This window comes from Enhydra lutris, unplaced genomic scaffold, assembly GCF_002288905.1.
Source record: "Enhydra lutris kenyoni isolate GAN:26980312 unplaced genomic scaffold, ASM228890v2 scaffoldscaffold12, whole genome shotgun sequence".
Taxonomy (NCBI): Eukaryota; Metazoa; Chordata; class Mammalia; order Carnivora; family Mustelidae; genus Enhydra; species Enhydra lutris.
Genome location: NW_019154096.1, coordinates 50,093,885 through 50,112,023, shown reverse-complemented (window position 1 = coordinate 50,112,023; position 18,139 = coordinate 50,093,885). Strand labels below are relative to the sequence as shown.

At 43.9% G+C, this 18,139-nt stretch overlaps 2 protein-coding genes across 3 annotated transcripts; one reads left to right on the top strand and one right to left on the bottom strand.

Annotated features, from left to right (window-relative positions):
* Positions 1-31: 31 nt before the first annotated feature.
* Positions 32-10,508, top strand: LOC111144742 (exosome component 1). Of its 2 annotated transcripts, XM_022499179.1 has the most exons (9): positions 32-137; positions 242-357; positions 2,658-2,732; positions 3,948-4,036; positions 5,584-5,617; positions 6,129-6,179; positions 6,310-6,394; positions 6,723-6,857; positions 9,938-10,508. In XM_022499179.1, the coding sequence occupies exons 1-8, from the start codon at positions 71-73 to the stop codon at positions 6,827-6,829; spliced, it is 624 nt and encodes a 207-aa protein (XP_022354887.1). In that variant the 5' UTR covers positions 32-70; the 3' UTR covers positions 6,830-6,857; positions 9,938-10,508. The 2 variants fall into 2 exon arrangements, with proteins under 2 accessions (XP_022354887.1, XP_022354888.1); XM_022499180.1 differs by lacking the exon at positions 9,938-10,508 and having other exon boundaries at positions 6,723-7,147.
* Positions 10,509-10,583: 75 nt separating this feature from the next.
* On the bottom strand, positions 10,584-17,447 carry LOC111144741 (phosphoglycerate mutase 1). Its single transcript, XM_022499178.1, has 4 exons — positions 17,172-17,447; positions 13,124-13,398; positions 12,401-12,581; positions 10,584-11,693 (listed from the first exon to the last, which is right to left on the bottom strand). The coding sequence occupies exons 1-4, from the start codon at positions 17,308-17,310 to the stop codon at positions 11,524-11,526; spliced, it is 765 nt and encodes a 254-aa protein (XP_022354886.1). The 5' UTR covers positions 17,311-17,447; the 3' UTR covers positions 10,584-11,523.
* Positions 17,448-18,139: the final 692 nt, after the last annotated feature.

Sequence of the window (18,139 nt, the reverse complement as noted above, 5' to 3'; positions counted from 1 at the left end):
CGACGATCACGTGATAAATCACACCAATTGGCGCGTTTCTTACTCTAGCACCGCTCCTGAATTTTGGCCAATGAGAAGTCGACGTCGTTTCCCTCCTCTGGCAGTCATGGCGCCACCCGTGAGGTACTGCATTCCCGGTAAGTGTGAGGGGCCCATAGCGAATTCTGGATGGGATAGAGCAGGAAGCCTGGATGGCCGGCACTTCATGGGTGCCCGTGACTGATGCAGCGTTTTTCTTCAGGCGAACGTCTGTGTAACTTGGAGGAGGGCAGCCCGGGCAGCGGCACTTACACCCGACACGGCTACATCTTTTCTTCGCTTGCTGGCTGCCTGACGAAGAGCAGCGAGAACGGCGCGGTAAAGGGGCAGCTTCCCATTTCCCCCTTCTCTTCCTTTCTTTTAGGCAGCTTTTGGTTTCGCGACACTACGGACGCGTCTTTAGTGCCTCAGCAGTAGAACAGCTGGTCTCCACTGCTGGGCATTTTAGCCACCACAGACCGGATGTGTTCCTCTCGCTTGATTAAATTGCTGACACTCGGGGAAGGAAGTTAGGGAATGAGCAGAGGCAGACTCAGCCCTGCAGTGAGCTTCATTTTGTCCGAATGTCTCCTGTCTTCGGTTTCATCTTGCTCCGCTATTCCCACCTCACTTTGCAGTCTTGTCACACAGGCTTCTTTCACTGTCGCTGGTAGGGTAAGCTCTCTCCTGCCACAGAGCCTTTGTACACAAACAATTTGTTTGGAACACGGTCATCTCCTTTGCGTGTTTAATTCTTACCTTTCAGATAGCTTCTCTAGTATCACTTTATCTGAGAAGCCATGCTAGACCCACTAGTCAAGGAAAGGAGTTTTATGAGCTTTTATTTTTTGTTTTGTTAAACTCTCACAAGGAACTACATTTCTTTCCTTCCCTGTGCTCAGCTTTGCAAATAATTAAACATTCAGTTACATGTTCCCCCTTGACTCTTCCCTTACTAAACTCTTTAAGTTCCACGAAAGCAAACCTTGCCACCATACCTTTGGTGCCAAGCACAAGGGCCTGTGCTCAATAAATTTTGTTGAGTGCCTAACACTGTCCTCTTTAGTTCCAGAGGCTGATCCAGGATTAGCCCAGGATCAGATAAACAGTCTTTGAAGGAGCAGCTTAAAAATAGGGGGTATAGTAGAAAGAGGATTCAGAATTAGAACAATTAGGTACTGGCTAACTAGGCCTTGTTTCTGCTTCATGTTAGAAACTTGATCTCTGGTTTTAGGTTTTTCCTCATATGTAAAATGAGAGGCTTTTTATTCAGTCAATTTTGGGAATGTCTTTAACATATCTAAGTTTATTCATTTTATATATTTATTGAGCATTTTCATGTGCCAGGCACAATGCTGACCTCTAGAGATAAGGTAGTGAGCCAAATACACATGGTCCCTGCTATCGAGGGACAGACATAAATTGTAAACAAGTAAATGCTCAAATTAGTGTATGGCTACAAATGTGATGACTATTTTGAAAGAATATTACAGGTTACTGTGAGAACATGTAAAAGACAAACCCACTGTGGTCAGCAGAAGTGACACTGAACCTGAATCTAAAGGATAAATAAGAATTGGGTTGGTGGGGAGAGCACAGTCCTGGCAGAAAGAACAGGTTGAACACAAATTTTGAGATGGGAAGATGTTTAATGAGTTAGTGAAACTGAAAGGCGGCCAGAGAACTGAAGCACAGTAAACAAGGAAGAGATAAATCAAAGATGAGGTTCAAAATATCTGTCTTGGGGTGCCTGAGTGGCTTGGTCAGTTGAGTAGCTGACTCTGGATTTTAGCTCCAGTCATGATCTCAGACTCCTGGGATTGAGCCCCATGTCAGGACCCCCCAACAAGTGGGGAATCTGCTTGGGATTCTCCTCTCTCTCCCACTGTCCCTCTCCCCATTTGCACATGCACGCACTCTCTAAAATAAATAAATCTTTTAGGGGCGTCTGGGTGGCTCAGTGGGTTAAAGCCTCTGCCTTCCGCTCAGGTCATGATCCCAGGGTCCTGGAATCAAGTCCTGCATCCGGCTCTCTGCTTGGCAGGGAGCCTGCTTCCCCCTCTCTCTCTGCCTGCCTCTCTGCCTACTTGTGATCTCTGTCTGTCAAATAAATAAATAAAAATCTTTTAAAAAACAAATAAATAAATCATTTTTTAAAATGTATCTGTCTTACACCAACAGCCAATACCTTGCTCAAAGAGAAAACTACAAGTATTTCCTTAAAATAGAAGAAATCAAGTATGGCCATTATTATATGATATTTATTTGGAAATTTTAGCCGGTACAATAAAGTGAGAAACAGAGGGAAATAGTATAACTTTGAAGGAGTCAAGTTATCCATGATGATAGACGATGGTTATATACCAAGAAACCCAAGAAAATCACCAAAAACTTTCATAGAACTGACCTGAAATGATTAGATTATGTGTTCTAGTAGCATTCTTCCCTTGAAGAATGGTCCCTTGACCTTCCTATTGTCTAGAATTTCTAAGGCTGTCTCCTCTGGGCACTTATGTCTATAGTCCACCCGTCCTTGTGATCTCAGCTGTGGACCAAAGCATTACTACATTACTCTTAAGCCACAGATACCTTTATGCGAGGCTTAGTCAGGATCTTACATTTTATTGTTTTCTCTATAGCTTCCTGTCATTTCTGTGATGAGAGAAACAGAGTCCCAACTACTACCGGATGTGGGGGCTATTGTAACCTGTAAGGTAAGTTGGTTTTAACCTCCCTGCTTAAGACACTTGTTCAATGGCGAAATCATGATCATTGTGGAACTGCACTGTCAAATACCATAGCCACTAGCCATATTGGCCATTTAATTGAAATGAATTAAAATTAAACAAAACTAAAAGTTCATTTCATCAGTCCCACTAGCAACATTTCAAGTGCTGCCCTGTTGGCCAGCAGTGAACATTTCTATCAGCACAGGGTTACTGGACTGTGCTGGCCTGGAAAGTTCTGGGATAGTGATCAAGGCAGCCTACTTCAGCAGTCATAGTTCTTTCACTGAGCTAAGTCTCTAAGTATGTAGTTTGCGAAACAGGGGTGTCAAAGGGTAATAAGGAGGCCTATTTTTTAATATCTAGAAGCTAGATCTTATTCTGCAGGGAAGCAAAAGAGCTTATATTCTAGCATTCCTTTTAAATCTTGTCTTTTAGGGTATTCCAGGGGAAGTACAAGTTAAGGTTGCCATGATCAATAAATGTAATATATCCTTACTCCCTGCCCATCCCCACCTTCTTTTTTTTTTTTTTTTAAGATTTTATTTATTTATTTGAGAGAGAATGAGTGAGAGAGAGCATGAGAGAGGAGAAGGTCAGAGGGAGAAGCAGACTCCCCAGGGAGCTGGGAGCCCGATGCGGGACTCAATCCTGGAAGTCCGGGGTCATGACCTGAGCCGAAGGCAGTCGCTCAACCAACTGAGCCACCCAGGTGCCCCATCCCCACCTTCTGCCAGGTTAAGTTAACTTGTAGCTTTTAGTTGCTCTCTTTATAAATTGTTCCAGCAGAAAATCTGTGTGTTATTCTCAAAACAACTGAAGACACAGTGATCCAAATATTATGCAGTACCTTAAATGTACACTTAAATTCTGTTCACTCTACGGGGCTTTTAGCAAGATCTGCTGAAGGTCCAGATTTGCTGTAATATCCTGTGTCTATTTATGTTAGTCTTCTGTATTTTTCAAGATCTGCTCCATATTATTTCATTGGATGCCTACAGTAACTTTATTAGGTGGCCAGAGTGACTCTCATCCCACTTGACATGTATCGTTTATGCAAAGTTAAGTAGGAGTTAACTTGTCTTAAATTCTATAATTAATAGGGTTGCTTGGACTAAAATCCTGGTAATTCCTACTTTCTTGTTGCCTCCTTGAGCTCACAACTGCTACTATTCTAATGCTGATCTTTTCTCTGTTTCACAGGTCTCTAGCATCAATTCACGCTTTGCCAAAGTGCACATCCTGTATGTAGGGTCCACACCACTTAAGAACTCTTTTCGAGGAACTATCCGGTAAGAAGTGTTCATGTCTTTACCTTGGCCTCCACACCTGAGGATAGAAGAGGGGACTGGAATTTTTAGGAACAATTACAGTTCCTATACCTGCCTCTCTGGCTCCCATCTTTGTGTTCTGATTCTGTCCAAAGGAAAGGTTATAATGTATGAGCTAAGACAAAAGGAAAATAGTGACAAGATTGGGCTTTAAAGTAAAATGAAAAGAACTGAGCTAAGCTGGAGACTAGTGATGCACAATGACTCATATGAAACAAAGTAGAAGACGTTTTAGGAAATACCTTCCTTTCTTTTATTTAATATAGTTTTTTTTTTTTTAAAGATTTTATTTACTTATTTATTTGACACAGAGAGAGAGAGAGATCACAAGTAGGCAGAGAGGCAGGCGGAGATGGGGGGAAAGCAGGCTCCACGCCAAGCAGAGAGCCCAATGTGGGGCTTGATCCCAGGACCCTGAGATCATGACCTGAGCTGAAGGCAGAGGCTTAACCCACTGAGCCACCCAAGCGCCCCTATTTAATATAGTTTAAACCCAAGGATTTGAAACATTAAAAAGGTTAGTGTGGGGGGGCACCTGGCTCAACGGGTAAAGCATGGATAAGTCTTGATCTTGGGGTTGTGAGTTCAAGCCCCATGTTAGGTATAGAGACTACTTAAAAATAAAACCTTAGGGGCACCTGGGTGGCTCAGTGGGTTAAGCCTCTGCCTTCAGCTCAGGTCTTGATCTCAGGGTCCTGGGATCGAGCCACACATCAGGCTCTCTGCTCGGCAGGGAACCTTCTTATCCCCCCCACCCCGCCTACTTGTGATCTCTCTCTGTCAAATAAAATAAAATCTTTAAAAAAATAAATAAATAAAATCTTAGGAGCACCTGGGTGTCTCAGTTGGTTGAGCAGCTGATTTGCCATTTCAACTCGGGTCATGATCTCATGGGTCATGAGATTGAGCCTGTGTTGGGCTCTGCGCTCAGTCGGAAGACTACTGGAGACTCTCTCCCTCTGTAAAATAGAGTGCATACTCCCTCCACTCATATGCGCCTGTGCTGTCTCTCTCTCTCTCTAAGATAAATAAATAAATCTTAAAAAAATAAAATACTTTAAAAAATGGTTAGTGGGTGAAATGGTAGTTGGGTGTTTTTTTTTGTTTGTTTTTCCTGTAGGTTCTTTGAGAAGGGATCAACAGTTCTTGTGAGCCAGATAATTTAACTTCTGAGGCCCATTCCACTCTCAGGATTCTGTGTTGTTCTATAGTGCTTCCCTTCAAGCTCTACTAAGGCAGCAAAGTTCCTTAATTTTTCCTGCCAAATCTGTTCTGCTTTTCTATACTCAGAGGTATTGATACTGCTGCTCTGTGTGACCCAAGAATGGGAAAGTGGTTTTCTCCTCCGGATGAGGACTTGGAATGCTTCTCTACCCCACTTCTCTCATGGCATCTGAGTCCCCATTATGACTCGTTCTCTCTACTCTTGTAGCTCTTTGTCTGCTATGATTCTGCAGAATAATTCTTGCTCACCGATAATTAATCTTTCTGTTAATTCTTTTTTATAGCAAGGAAGATGTCCGAGCTACTGAAAAAGACAAGGTTGTTGGTTGGTCCTTTTTCTTTTTTTCCTTATGACTTTAGGAATCTCAATCCTTTTAAATTATTCCAGTGAATTTCAAACATCTATAGAAATGTAGATCCAAAGATCCAAGGAATTTTAAGATGTTTCCTACTAGAAAGTGTGGAATTCACCTCCCTGTCCTGTTCCTCTCCCTTAGGATTTTTGTTCTGTTGACCAGAAGGCGATTAGTTTACTCCTTGCCTTTGAAACCAGGTGTTTATTCTTTGCTGTTCCGATTTACTCTGGATTCTTTCAGAGCCAGCTATAGTAACTTTTGTCCAAGTCAGATTCCTGATCAGGTTACTGAATTAAAAATCTTTGCTTTATATAATGATGCTGTAGAAGCAATAGAAGTTGTTGATTGGCTTGACTAATGATGACTTTTCACCCTGTGGGGTTAAAAAGTAGATTGGGTCTACCAGAGGGGTAATAGTTTCATGTAGATCTGATTTAGAGCTTTCACTTAACAATCCTGTTCTTTTCTTACAGGTAGAGATTTATAAGAGTTTCCGCCCAGGTGACATTGTCTTGGCCAAAGTGGTATCCTTTATTCCCAGGAGTGTTGTGGTCCTTTGTCAAAACAAAAAACAGAAGTAGAAAACAACTCAAGTGGTTATGGGAGGGAAGACTTATCACCCATCATTTTCCTTTACCAGTGTTGTGTGATTAGATCTCCCTGGGTGACGCACAATCCAACTACCTCCTGACCACTGCCGAGAACGAGCTCGGGGTGGTGGTGGCCCACAGTGAATCAGGTAAGTCTATGCATCCATGTGCTCACCTTTCCCTGGGAGCTATGGTTTGGGATTAATCCAGTTTGCTCTTGTTACCCTTGTTTTTTTAATTATCTAGGCAGCAATATGAGTGTCAGTACTTACTACTGAGATTAGAATGATTCTCCTTGTATAACTGTAATGGGGGGACTCACTGTATAAGTCAGTGGCATCAGTAAGGCTTTTTCCATATGCAGTGAGGTTCACTAGGCTGTTTGGTGATACTTCAGTTCATAACCAGCCTTGAAAGGGAAGGGTCTTCGGTAAACATTTGGGCTTTCCAACTCCAACACCAGCTCTTTCCTTTCAGGTGTCCAGATGGTTCCCATTAGTTGGTGTGAGATGCAGTGCCCTAAGACCCACACTAAAGAATTCCGGAAAGTGGCCCGAGTGCAGCCTGAATTCCTGCAGACCTAAGAAGCCACATTTTACCCCACGGAGAGGGGTAAGCCATTTATCTAAGAGTACGTGTATGAATCCAACATCAAGATGCCATTGTCTTTATTCAGACGCCTGGGGTTGGCCAACAACCACCTTTAGAAAAATCTGCCAGCAACTTATACTTTAGGTGGAATATTTTTCTTATGAACCTTTCAGTGGATTTCATTTTGTGGAGTGATCAATTTCTCTTTTTTGGAGGCGCCAACAAACTGTATAATGTTGGAAGTAACCTGTTCCCTCTAACGGTCCTACAAATACACATTTTTTGCTGAGACAAAACATTTTTTACTAAAAAAATTTTATGGCTTTCGTTGTCTTGAGTAGGGAAGCCTCTAAAAAGCATCATGAGGGGCGCCTGGGTGGCTCAGTGGGTTGAGCCTCTGCCTTCTGCTCAGGTCATGATCCCAGGTTCCTGGGTTCGAGCCCTGCATCGGGCTCTCTGCTCACCGGGGAGCCTGCTTCCTCCTCTCTCTCTGCCTGCCTCTCTGCCTACTTGTGATCTCTCTCTCTGTCAAATAAATAAATAAAATATTTTTTTTAATAAATAATAAATAAAAAGCATCATGACATTCAGAGGAGGGGTTTGCCTGGTTGCTGACACCCATTAACAGACATGTGTTAAGTGCTTGCTTACTCTGGAAAAGCCTAATCTCCAATCTTTCTTATATTTTTTATGTTCTAAGCACTTCTACTTACTGAGTACTTGCTACATGCCAGGCACTGAGCCGAACACTTTATATACATCTCATTGAGAGACAGTAGTTTAGTGAAAATTAAAGAACACATGGTGATTCAGGGTGCATGTGAGTAGTTCTGAAAGTAATTAGATGAACACAGTATTACTAATTTAGTGGGTACCCCAGCACACGTTTGTGTGAACCTGAACTGAAAAGAGGGACAGAGCACGGTCATGGGAGACCAGGGAAGGATGTGTGAAATAAAAGGAACTGAAGAACTTGGCTAAGTGGAATGAAAATATTCAAGGCAGAAAAAGGAGCCTGAACAAAGCACAGAAGGAATGGACATCCAAGTTTGGGGATGAGGAAGGGATAAGGGTTAAGCGTGGAGAAGCTGCCGAGGGAATGGAAGGAAAGAATTAGAGATGTTAGTTCTTGAGATGTTCTTCAAGGAGCCCGTCTCTTTTAGGTGTACTGACAGTGGTTACCTATGAACTCCAGAGTCAGCCCACCTGGGTTTATATTCTCTAGCTGCTAGCCTTGAATAGGTTAGGTTGGTTTTTTAATAGAAAACAGAATTGAGATCAGTAGCTCCCCATGCAGTTTTAAGAAATAGTAAGAGATTCCTGGTACACTTTGCCCATTTTTCCCCCAACGGTAACACTGTACAAATTATAGTATACTAAAATAATCGGGATGTTGAGCATTGATAGTAATGCAAGTTATTTTTGTTTAAGTCTCTTTCCTCATCTGGCATAGTATGATCTCATGGGTTATTGTGAGGAAGAAATGCCTAAGTTCCAGTACACACCAGTATTATGTTATTACAGATCTGGTTGCCTTCTATCAAGGATCTGTCAAATTCCAGGCCTTATGTTACAATGTAGTTTAAGTAGTCCCCTTACTGATAAAGGTTTTAAAACTACAGATTTTCCTTTTTTATAGGCAATGCTACCAAGAAAACCCCTATCCTACATATCCTTGTGCATGCCTAAGTTCTGTGGCAAAACAGAGTCCTAGAAGTGGAACGCTGGGTCAAAGAATGGGTATTTTTAAAATTTTGGTTAGGTGTTCCCATATTGCCTTGCAGGAAGATGCTACCATTTGATTCTCTCTATAGCGTTAGCCACTTTAGCCACTTTACTTACCTCTGAACTTCCCAGTAGCCCTGGAATGTTCTGATCATTTCTACATTTTACAGAGAAGTAAACTAAGGCTTAGAAAAATCAGTTCACTTGCCCTAAGTCACACAGACATCAAGTGGCAGAGCATTAGAGCATTATTCAAACTTAGGTCTGTCTTATAAAGCCAACATTTTTTCTTCTGTACCATGGTGCCTTTTTCTAAATATTGACTAGAACCTTGGGCATGAAATTAAAGGCTCTCCAAATTAGCAATGGTTCATTAATTGAGTGCTTGTTGGGACTTCATTCAATAAACATATACTGAGCAGCTAGGAGTTAAAACAGTGAACGATAGAATCCTTTCCTTGTAGAGCTTACATTCTAATGAGGAAAGACAGGTGATACATAAACAAACATTCTAATAAAGTGTCAGAACATTTGAAGCAGCTGAATAACAGCTCTCTCTGATCTGCAGAGCAGGATGGATTTCCTCCATTAACCATCCAGTATTGTATTACATGTTAAGTTTGTGCCTGTCTCCCCTAATAGCCTGAGCTTTTAGGGCAGGAATCTCTTTGAATCTTCAGTGCCTGATACTGTGACTAAACATAGCAAAAGCACAGTAAAATTTTTTTTGAGTGTTCTCATAGCTGACTCAACAGCTATGCCCAAATAGTGATATTTAATGATGATATCTGCTAATCTACAACTGGTTCTAAGGGATGAGGAGGATACTGGTTTCTGTGCCTTGGAATAGTGATTCTCAGCCTGGGTGAGGTGATTTTCAAAACTGCCTACAAATCGCACCCCCCGCCCCACCAGATGATTATGCTTAGCTAGCTACCCTACACAGGGTCTTGGAAGGATGCTAGTTGTTGGTCTCCTGGTGGTGTTGGTAGATAATGCAGGCTTTCTGTTACTTTCCTGCCTCTAAGAGTTCTAGTCAGTGAGTGAAGACTGCCATAAACTCAGATTATGTCAGGACACAGAATAAGAGTAATCTAAGCTGATCCAGTCTGACTTGGGTGAAGAGCCTTAATCAAAGGAAATTATCAACTTTCAGTCTAAGATTCAGTATAGGCTAAGTATATTTAACATTCCACCAGACTGTTGGGAGACTTAAATTACTAAAGCTCATCCTAGAGTTACTGTATATAGATCAAGTGAAAAACTCAAGATGATTACAGGTATTTAAATTGAAATAAGGACTTTAGTTGAACATCTTTTCTCTGGGTTCCAGTACTTGGTAGCATATATTTGACCAGTTTCTGCATCTTTTTCAGCGTGTTTCTTCTGTAAACTGGGGATAGCAGCCCTTTCAGAGGTGATGAAGATTAGAGACTGTGTATGTTAACATGCCTCAGCCAGTGGCCGGCACAGAGGAGCTTCGTGAGAGCTTCCCAGACGGAGGCCCCTATTTCCTCCTGCTAGAAGAAAGGCATTAAGAGCTTTTTCTTGCCTTGGAGTCTCTCTTATGATCCCACAGTCTTTTCAAAGGCCTTAGAGAGAAGGTAAATATGAGCCATGCCCCTTCCTAATTATTTATATAATGTAATCAACTTTTCTCCTGCATCATTTTATAAAGTTGTGTGTAATTTCTGAGGATGAAAAGTGAATCAAGTTTATAGATTTCTAATAGAAAAATATTAGCTTTTTAAAGTAAACAAGCCTTTACCTTACTCAAAAGGCATAATGGGGTTTCAGAATTTGATTTTCCACTCAAGTGGTACTCAGTAACCAGCATCACTGAACAAGAGCTGTAGAGGCAATAGGAATGGAGAGTTCAGCTAAGATGACCTGCCCCCCACCCCACCTCAGCTCCCCAACCTAAGATGGAAAACCTAGTAAGATATACCATATGTGGACCGGGCTGTGTAAACTGACTGGTTGTCCTAAAACTCTAGAGGGATCACTATATCACACAGAAGATATTGCACATCACTCCTTTATTATACTGATCTGAAAAAGATTTAATACAATTACGCTCAAAATGAGTACTGAGCCCAGGGTGGGGCCAAGCAACTGGAACATGATCAGAAACAGATACAGTGAAAGACACACTTGGACATGATCAAGAGGCATCTCACTGCCATAAAACATTAAGGCAGGGGAGGGATTCTAAAACACACAGCAGGATGAACTCCTAGGCCTCAAAAGTCAAGGAGTTTATCCCACACTGGTGTGAGGAATGGCTTATTTTTGGATGATCACATGTGGGAATATTTCAACCGCCACTAGAAACCCCAGAAGGGTTTTCATTTTGTATTATATATATATATACATATATATGTACTTCTTTTTTTTCTTGTAAAAGTAAATGCAACATGTAAAACATTCAGATTGATCCCAATCTTCTGGAGCCAGCTCTTCTAGGGTCAGAGGGGAAATGACTATTTTCATCACCATGCAGGTTACATTCATCTTCCACTGGAATGACTAGAGCACCCCCCCTCCACCTGTACAGAACAGTACAGGACTTGCTCGTGGGAACACACATAGGCTCTCTTGCTTCTCATTGGTCACAACTAGCATGGTTCCTCCCTATCTCCATTGCAAGCAGGTCCTCAATAATAAAACAGTAGCAAAACCCCCAGCATTACTAATTCCCTACTCTTGGGTAAGAGTCTTCTCTCAGCTTGGACTGAGAACCCATGCCCCAGAAGTGCCATTCTGACTAGAATATATGAAGAGAGTGGGTGCAAGAAACAAAATGGCTAAACGAAATTAGGAGCCACTGGTCCTCATCTGCAGCTAAAACTTAAGATGCCTACAGATATGGTCAGTGTGACATGTGCAGGGAAGAAGTGCAGAGGAGTGGGATGGACAGGGAGGGGAGGTATCCTTGGGGAAGTAGTCTGCCTGCTTCCCTTCACTTTTTGGCCTTGCCCTGGGCAGCCACAGCTTCCATGGCTTTACGCACGGTCTCTTCATCCCCCAGGAACTGCATGGGCTTGATGGGCTTCAAGTTCTTGTCCAATTCATAGACCATGGGAATGCCTGTTGGAAGGTTCAGTTCCATGATAGCCTCTTCGGAAAGACCTGAAAATACACACCGTGATTAGCCATGCAAGACACAAATCCATGTCACCCCTGCAGGTGACAAAGGACTTCAGTAGGAATTAAATATAACAAGACACCCTTTCTGGTGTTTGTAATAACAGTAATGATCCGTATTACAGATCAGTCACCCAAAGAATGCACCCAATACTTATTTCTCAGCCACTGAAAAGCAAGAAGTATGAAAGGTGTGTACCACAGATCTCTCTCCCGAAGTAGGGTTAGGACCAAACACATCTCAAATGTCCTATGTGGTCCATCCAGCCTGCCAAAAATCAGCAAATCTGTCCCTCTAGGCCCTCAGGTAAAGCAATTTAGAAAGCAAATTGAGATTCATGTGTGAAGTTGTACCAGGTTGTGATTAAGGAGGATTTTACCAGTTTCAACTGGCAATCCTAGTCTAAAGGTGAGCATCTCAAATTATGAAGTGTATGTGAGTAACAGATGGCAGCTTCTGCATCAGGTCTGAAGGGGAACCTGAAGTTCTGCATATACAGTAAGCACCCAATGAGTCGGTCTACAATGCTTTGAGGAAACAAGGGTAGAGGGTGACCAGGAGTCAATCTATCTCCAAGGCTCTCAATATGTCTAACCTTTTCCCGAAGGTCTCCTTTGCATGCAATAAGTCCCTGATTAGTGGCAATTTTGCTGTATGCCTCCTTGAGGGTTCCCCTGAAAAATACACATACCCTCCAGATGCTTGACAATGCCCCGAAGGCTGTTGCCATGGGCTGCAATCAGTACTCGTTTCCCCTCCTTAATCTGGGGAACTATTTCTTCGTTCCAAAAGGGCAGAGCTCTGGCAATTGTGTCCTTCAGACTCTCACAGGAGGGTAGCTGATCTTCAGTGAGGTCTGCATACCTTCGATCCTAAACAACAAAAGAAAATCCAAATTCACCCATTAGTAGTAGCTGCATCAGTTCTGGCCACTCCTCATCCCCTAATTAAAGTGATGAATCAAAATCCCTCACCAGCGCACAGAATAGAGCTGAGAGCTTGGAAAAGCTTACCTTGCTGCTCTTCCTACCACCACTGCCCACTACTGGGAAGATTAATTTTTCAAAGAAACTTAGAAAAGAAGGGGGGGGAAGTAAGTACAAGGATCTTCCCAATTCACTTAATCTTCCACTTGTCTTAGAAGGGCCCTACAACTATGGATAGGTTTTATGAAGTATGTCAATGAAGAAAGAAAAAAAGGGGATATATTTTTAGGTAAGTAACTATCAACTAAATCTTTTAACAAGTGAAGGTCATTCCTAAGAGAAGGATAATTGAAAGAATTAAGTATTTATTATAAATTATAAACTCAATGGGACTAGGCAGACACTAATAAAAAGCTAAGAAAGAGTGAGGCCCAGAACCATAACCCGTGGTCCTAAGTGGAGTTGAGCCAAACCCCGTTTTACCATACCTTACTGATGTTGCCGTAGAAGGGATGGTCAGGTTCCATTGGAGGTGGTGGGACATCATAGGAGCGCCTCCAGATCTTCACCTGGGCCTCACCGTGCTTGGCGGCAGTTTCTGCTTTGTTCAGACCAGTCAGACCGCCATAGTGCCGCTCATTGAGGCGCCAAGTCCTCACTACTGGCAGCCACATCTGGTCAATGGCATCCAGCACTGTCCAGAGAGTCCGAATTGCTCTCTTCTGCACTGAGGTGAAGCAGATGTCAAACTCATAGCCAGCATCTGGGAATCAGAAATTCAAAGTGATAAGCTAATCAGATCCACTCTGGAACCAGAATTTTCTTACATATAAATTTAACTAGTTTGTATACTCCAGCAGGAAAGACAATCTTGTACCTTCACAAAAGATAAAGATTTGTTATTTTATAGTTGACAACATGATTCCCCAATAATTCACCTAACCCAAGACCTAAACATATTGTCAAGTAGCTACTGTGTACCATCTGTGTGGCTTATCCTAAACCACACAGTGCTGTAATTAAGCCATTTTAAGAACTTATTTCTCCAATTCTTTCAAGAAAAAGATGCTTAAAAACTTGGAATCTCTTAATATATAATAATACGTATAGAGGGCTTGCCATCTGTCAAGCACTGGACTATTCTGTATGTGTTTTGTCTTCATAACCATCCTTGTAACCCATGCTAGAGGAGTTGAGCAAATTATTCAAGGTCACAGCTTATACGTGAGAGATTAAAATCCAGGCTGTGTGACTCCAAAATCCAACTCATAACCACCATCTCTAGCTCCCTCTACATTTTCCTAACTCCTAAGGATCTGGATGTTTGTATTTTAGTTAAAACAGTCCCTTTTGACCAATGATTACTAATGTATTTCAGTTCTAACTTCTTGCCTAGGGGAAGTGGATTTTAAACCCCCAACAATCAGGACACAGCAAGAGCTCTTAGAGGATGCTGATTAAAACTTAAATTTGTTGCCTGAAATTGTACGTTCACTATGGAGTGGAAATCACATCACAATTTCTTTATCCAGTTTCTGTTAACAGTCAAGTGCCAGCCTGTACCTACTTAGGTCGATGGCTAGACCAAGGTTTAGGAGAAGCCACTCCCTGGAGAAAGAGCAAATGCTGTGCACGGATTCATTTATAAATCAATCTCTCCTCCACACTCGTTAGTTCTTAAGGGGTGGTAATCAAGAGTTATGCTGCCCCAACCAACAGGCTACAATTCGTATTTCATGAAAGATTATCCCCCCTCCCACTTTAATAAGGAGATGGCCCTTTCTTCATGTCGTGTTTTTCTCCATGAGGCTACAAGGCCCTCTTTGAAATTCAGCACAAACTTTCCTGGGTATTGCCTCATATGGAGATTGCCAACAGTAATTAATGCAATGTGAAGTGAATTCTCCTGCCAGTCATTCAGCTGAGAATGAGGCCAGTAAGAACTATGCTGATGGTGGAAGGGAGGATTAATCACCAAGAAACCCACCACTACACTACCCACAAGGGAAAAGATGAAGAATCTCATCAGTGAGCCTCAGGACAAGTCCTAGTAGACTTCATTACTATCTCCTCCCTAACTCTAAGGAAGGGATGGCTCCCCAGTAAAAGGCTGAGTCACCAGGAAGCAACCATCCATAGTGCAAACGTCATCTCCCATGCTGCAAAGCTACTGGCTGTTTCACTGCAATTATTTCCATTCTCAATGGAGTGCCTACCTTTAGATATTCAAATAGGCCCCCAAGGAGAAAAGTAGTTCCCCTGAGGGCTCTTAACAGAGAACTCTACAGCCTCTTCCTTTAACTTTCCCATTAAATAAAAGCATAGCCCAGGGGTGGGGTAAATGGTGTGGTGTGGACCTCATCCTCCCCCAGAAGTAAGACTGCATGGGGGAACTCAGTTCTCACTGGCTTTCTCCTGAAACAACTCAAGAGTTTATAAACCTTGGGGTCCCCGGGTGGCTCAGTCATTAAGCATCTTCCTTTGGCTCAGGTCATGATCCCAGGGTGCTGGGATCAAGCCCCACATCCGACTCTCTGCTCAGTGGGAAGCCTGCTTCTCCCTCTCCCACTCTCCCTGCTTGTGTTCCCTCTCTCGCTGTGCCTCTGTTAAATAAATAAAATATTAAAAAAGAAAAAAGTTTATTAACCCTACTATGATTGAAAGCTCTGAAGAATTTAAGATTTACTCATGTATTTACTTTAGGTTTCTTACATTAATCATAATGGTCTTCACCATTCAGATTTCTACTTTCAGTCTTTTTTAATATAATCATGAGTGATGCCCATAACAGATATTAAGATCTTAAATGAAATTTTTCTAACTGGGGCGCCTGGGTGGCTCAGTGGGTTAAGCCGCTGCCTTCGGCTCAGGTCATGATCCCAGGTCCTGGGTTCAAGCCCACATCGGGCTTTCTGCTCAGCAGGGAGCCTGCTTCCTCCTCTCTCTCTGCCTGCCTCTCTGCCTACTTGTGATTTCTCTCTGACAAATAAATAAATAAAATCTTTAAAAAAAAAAACATTTAAAAAAAAAAAAAGAAATTTTTCTAACTAATGCTACCCACATTTACTTACAAACTGAAATAGGGGGTGCCTGGCTGGCTTAGTCACAAGAGGATGTGACTCTTGGTCTTGGGGTCATGATTTTGAGCCCCACGTTGAGTGCAGAGATTACTAAAAATAAGCAGTTAAAAAAAAAACTGAAACAAGGTCTGTTAAAGAGAAATTACAAGTTTGACCATTTGATCAGTCTTTTAGGGTACAGCTGCAATTATCTTTGTCCTGGGTTAGTCTCAGCAAACCACCACAGACCCATACACGGCTTCATGCCAGACAGGAGAGAAAATGGCCTCCTTTACCAGCACTTTCCCTTTCCCAGCCTCTCCTACTGTTAAGTCACACCAGACCATCCCAAAGCGTTCACACACACAGCCAGCAGGATTACATTTCCCACTTTCCAAACCTATGCTTCATTTCAAAGAATCTACAGTGAAGGCAAGACGCTAGAGTAACCTGAGGCCAAATACCTCTTCCACATCAGGCATCAATGACCCTTTTAAATGGCTGCTTCTATGTCCAAAGGTTAGAAAGGAGCAAGGCAGGATCTGCCCTAATCATCAAAGGAACACCTTCTCAGACCAGAGAGAGTCTCTGAGTTGCTGACAGCTGGGAATGGTTCCTTATAAAAAGCATTCCAAAACCAAGGAGAGCTATCCCCCCACCCCGGGCGGGGCAAGCCTAGATAGATGAGTTTATCTCACTGCCACTTCCACCTTTGCCCACCTGTTACTCAACCCAAACTGGAGCAAGCGGGATGGACTAGGAATAGAAAGATACGACCTTGAACAAGTCATCTATGCCATCTTCACTTTTCCCAACTATGAAAGGGCCAGGAAAGAATAGAAAAAAGGGGGTTAAAATCTGTCTATGGAATCTGCACAGGATCAACCCAAATCCTTCATTCATTCATTCGCTCAATTACATTTGAAGATGGATTTTGGACACAGAATTTGTGGGATGCTGAACAGCAAAGGCCTACATAATCACGTGGGTTTCTGAGGCCCGCTGCCTACCCGCGCACCAACCCCCGCCGCGTTACTCCCCCACAGCCAGGGACCCGCGTGTGGCCTGACGCTTCATTAGAATCGCAGCGACCTCCTGAAAAGGCGTGGTTACGGCTGCTGGAAGGCACCGGGCATCCCATGTAATAACCCGTCCCCGACTTACTAAATGCTCAGACTAGAAAATGGGAGAATTTCGCAAGGTGGTGTCGTGGAGAACGCAATGGGTTACGGGGCGACCACCCTCGGCCCTCTTCCTGGCGCGGCCCCTCACTCCACTGGATGACCTTGAGCAAGTCGACCCCCCCCCCAACTGGGCCCATTTCGTCAGTTGCAAAATAAATTGCTGGAAAGCTGAAGCTCAAGGTCAGCCCTCTCTGGGAGGGCACTGGGGCGAGCCAGGCGGCGGCCCTCACCGTGAGGCACCCACCCGGGCCTCCGCAGCCCCCACGCACAGCCCAGCCCCGCCCGCTCCGCACCTCGCAGCGCCTGCCCGCCGCGCTTCGCCTCCTCGTGCCCGGCCGGGCTCAGGTCGGCGTCGTACCAGCCGCTGAAGCGGTTCTCCAGGTTCCAAGCGCTCTCGCCATGCCGGATCAGCACCAGCTTGTATGCAGCCATGGCGGCGGCTCGGGGTGCGACACACACTGGGACTAGCAGAGATTCCGGAGTTGCTGCCCGGCCCAAGCCGCGCCTGCGCGCTCACACCCCACCGCCGGGCTCCCGCGCACTGTGTCGCCCAAATCTTTCCACTGGCTTGGGGCCGCCCTCTGCCCGCCGGGTGTGCGCATGCGCCCCGTGCCTACGCTGCGGCCGTCGTGGGGGAGGGGCGCGCTCGAGGGCGCCAGAGCGCATGCGGTCTCGGCCGCGGGCCCCTAGTCTGTAAAGGCGGTCACGGAGCGCACGTAAGCGCAGAAAGGCGGCGGGACTTTCGGGCACCGCCGGGGTGTGGGTGCCCGAGGGGGCGTTCGAGAGCCACCCTGCTGTCCTAGAATTGCTGTTATTCATAAGCCGTTTGTTCTAATAAAGTGGCCGTTATCATTTGAACGGGGCTTATCTGCGCCAGGTCACTTTTCCATCCGTATGCAGAGTTTGAGTTCACACACCTGCGTTCGAATCTTCACTCTTCCTTTTTTATTGCTTTGTATCTTTGGGCAGGTCGCTTAATCTCTCCCAGCCTCATTCGTGAATGGTCATAATAAATACTTAGCTGGTGCCAATCTATCTGGAAGGGCTATTCAGTCAATAGTCCTTACGAGTGCTTTCTCATTTTAGTGGATATTCACATCCTATTTTACACGTAAGAGAACTGGCCTTGACTGCTGGTTCCAAAGTCCTGCGCTTCCCAGAAACACTGGGCCGTTTATCCCACCTCTTCGGGTGTCTCCCACTCTCTCTAGTCGGTGTCTCCTGATCCTCCAACAGTGACGCAAACTCAGGACCCCTTCGA